This window comes from Cyprinodon variegatus, unplaced genomic scaffold (genome assembly GCF_000732505.1).
Source record: "Cyprinodon variegatus isolate N-32 unplaced genomic scaffold, C_variegatus-1.0 Scaffold114, whole genome shotgun sequence".
Lineage (NCBI taxonomy): Eukaryota > Metazoa > Chordata > Actinopteri > Cyprinodontiformes > Cyprinodontidae > Cyprinodon > Cyprinodon variegatus.
The window spans coordinates 1,481,294-1,484,059 of record NW_015150567.1 but is presented as its reverse complement, the minus strand read 5'-3'; the positions used below and the strand labels follow the sequence as shown (position 1 = coordinate 1,484,059).

The 2,766-nt window shown below is 39.9% G+C and overlaps 1 protein-coding gene across 3 annotated transcripts in view; it reads left to right on the top strand.

Moving 5' to 3' along the window:
- LOC107085055 (death-associated protein kinase 3-like) overlaps nucleotides 1–2,766 on the top strand; it is a 13,457-nt gene that overhangs the window by 6,539 nt on the left and 4,152 nt on the right. For all 3 annotated transcript variants that reach the window (XM_015375192.1, XM_015375193.1, XM_015375191.1), the window contains exon 5: nucleotides 196–325. In XM_015375192.1, coding sequence (XP_015230678.1) covers nucleotides 196–325 — 130 coding nt within the window. The remainder of the gene's footprint in view (nucleotides 1–195; nucleotides 326–2,766) is intronic.

The following is a 2,766-nucleotide window of genomic DNA, read 5'->3' as shown; positions in this document are numbered from 1 at the left end:
ATGGATGGATGGATAACCTTTCCATGATCAGGAAGAGGATTTCCAGAATAGTTCCAGTTTATTAACCTTTAGAACCTCTTCACGGCTTCTCTAGTGAGTTGGAAGTCTTGGATTATTTTGTTTTTTAGTGAACAAAGAATGAGAAATCTTCGGACCGTGCGACTCTATTCTGGAATATCCTTCCTGTCTCTGCAGCCTGAGAACATCATGCTTCTGGAGAAGAACGTGGCGCTGCCCAGGATCAAACTCATTGATTTTGGCCTTGCCCACACCATCGAAGCCGGAGTTGAGTTCAAGAACATCTTTGGAACGCCTGAGTTTGTAGGTGAGAAGTTTTTTTTTTTTTCACAGATTGTGTGCAGAATAGAGAAGAATCAATGAAGAGTAGATTCCTGTCAGACTCAGAGGTCCAACTTAAAGCCGTTCCTGAGCTCAGGAGGAAAGTCCTCAGACTCTGTCCGGCTCTCTGTTTGATTATTGAATCTCTTCCAGCCTGGTTAATGACAGCTCTGCCTCTGCTGCTCATTAACCAGGCTGTGTTACACCAACTTGAATTTATTTTCCTCTTTTTAGCTTCATTTTGAGTTTCCCTACCTTTTTAAGTTTATGCCATTTTTTACCCTTCAACACCAATGATTTAACATTTGTTTAGTTGTTTCAGATTATGGTTTTGCTTTTTTTAATGTTTCTGCTCATTTACTACATCTACAGCATTGTCTGCAGTTTAGTTAGGCAATTTCTTCTTATTGCATTCAAATCGCGTTTTTACAGGAAATGCAAATTCTTCTAGTTTCGCTTTTTAATTTGACAAACAAGTGGAAGGAACTCCTAAATATACCAGCTGTAGAAAAAAACCCAACCTCTTCTGATTATCACAGCTGCAATGACGGAGTTAAAGAAGCAGAACATCGGGTCAGAACGATCTCTGCACATTTAGAAAGAAGATAAAAGGACAAATGTGTTCACTTTTAAACTTCTCATGAGAGGGATACCTGAGAACTTTAGACTTAAATTTTATTTAATTCAGTTTATTTCTATGGCAGTAATCCAACATGTTGTCTTAATGCAATTTACAGAGATAATTCAATCAGAGTCTTCAGTGAGATTGGTTGGAAAGATTTCTATCTAAGGAAAACCAGCTGATTGCATCAAATCATTGTTTTCTTAGCTCGACTAAAAGGTTTGCTTTCACGCATCACGGACTCCTAAGCAATCATTCAAACCAAGCATGGATGAAACAACAGTGGAAAGGAAAAACTCACTTTTAACAAGAAGAAACCTCCAGTAGAACCAGGCTCAGTGTGAGCTACTTTCTGCTGAGGCCGACTGGCTCCATGAGTAGCTCCTCTAGCAAAGACAGAGTTAAACAGATGAGCCCCAAACTGGGTTTTTTTTTTTTTGTCAAAAATGATGAAACAGAGCACCTACATTTAGTCATGGTAAAAGCTGAACCCATTGCTTAGAGAAACAGGACTAAGCACTGAAAAGACCCAACTCTATTATCTATGCTGGTAATTGACGGCAGGAACCAGGCTTGGACTGGTGACGATTTTCGGCCCTGGCATTTTACCATCAACTTATATCCCCCCCCCCAAAAAAATAAAAAAAAATAAAAAATAGAAGCACAGTCAAACATGTGTGTGCTGCCTCTTTGATTGAAAACCGCACTAGGGCGCCCCCTGCTGGATAATATACTACATTATTTGTTGACGTTAAAGGAAGGTGTAGATTCAAGATGGTGGAATGCAGCACCAAGCAGTTTGGGAAATGAGCTGGTTGCTATCTTTTATTTTGAAAACAACTGTTTTTTGGCACATGTAAATGGTGTGAATAATTGTATACTATAGTTATTTATGGAAAATGCTTTATTTAACTTGCAGCAAGAGTGATTGACTTTGTAATGTTTGTATGTTACATTTTACGATTGTTAAAGTGATGGCAGTGGTCAGGGGCCACTCTTCAATAAACAAGTGAAAAGAGAAAGAAGTTTGGTTATTGGAGCGTCATTGTCTGGCTGTCTAGCCTGCTGAAAAATTGGGAAATCTCAGGGCGAGGACAGCACAATGTGTGTCTCAAATGAGAAACACAATACGCATACACATTGTGGATTAACTGATCTATCTTCCAGCATCACACGACAACCATAGCCAAGACTTCTATAATGCGGTTTTACTGGCTTTGGTTATTAACACGGACACAACAGTGACTGCTGCTCCGTAACGTCCACACTTGCACGAAGCCAACCAACAATGCACGTAAGACGGGAAACGTTAGCCTTTTAATGCAAAACCCCATCTTGCACGGCAACATATTTTTGCAAAATATGCGAACATAAATTCACCAAATATACCAGGAACATCGTAGTTTGGTTTACAGAGAGCAATTCAGTTTTATTATAATTTAGTTTGTTGCAAGGATTATACAGTTTGAAGAAATAGAAAATTACTGCATAGCCCAACTCTCACAAGGATGTACATGACAAGCAAGGAAGGGCTATAAATACTGCATGCATCATTTAGGTACTTAACATTGTATTACTTGAGCTCCTTGAGTTATTTTCTGCCACACATAGTTGATTCGGCCAGAGAGTAAGTGTTGGGGCCCGGTATGATTTAAGGAGGGCTGTCCCTTGCAAATCAGGACCTGCCCACCGGTGCAAATGCCCGATATCAAGATTACCAGTCCCAACCTGGCAGGAGTGCAGATATTTCCCTCCAGGATGGAATCACAGCCAAACGGGAACAGACCAGATGAAGCTACTATGAT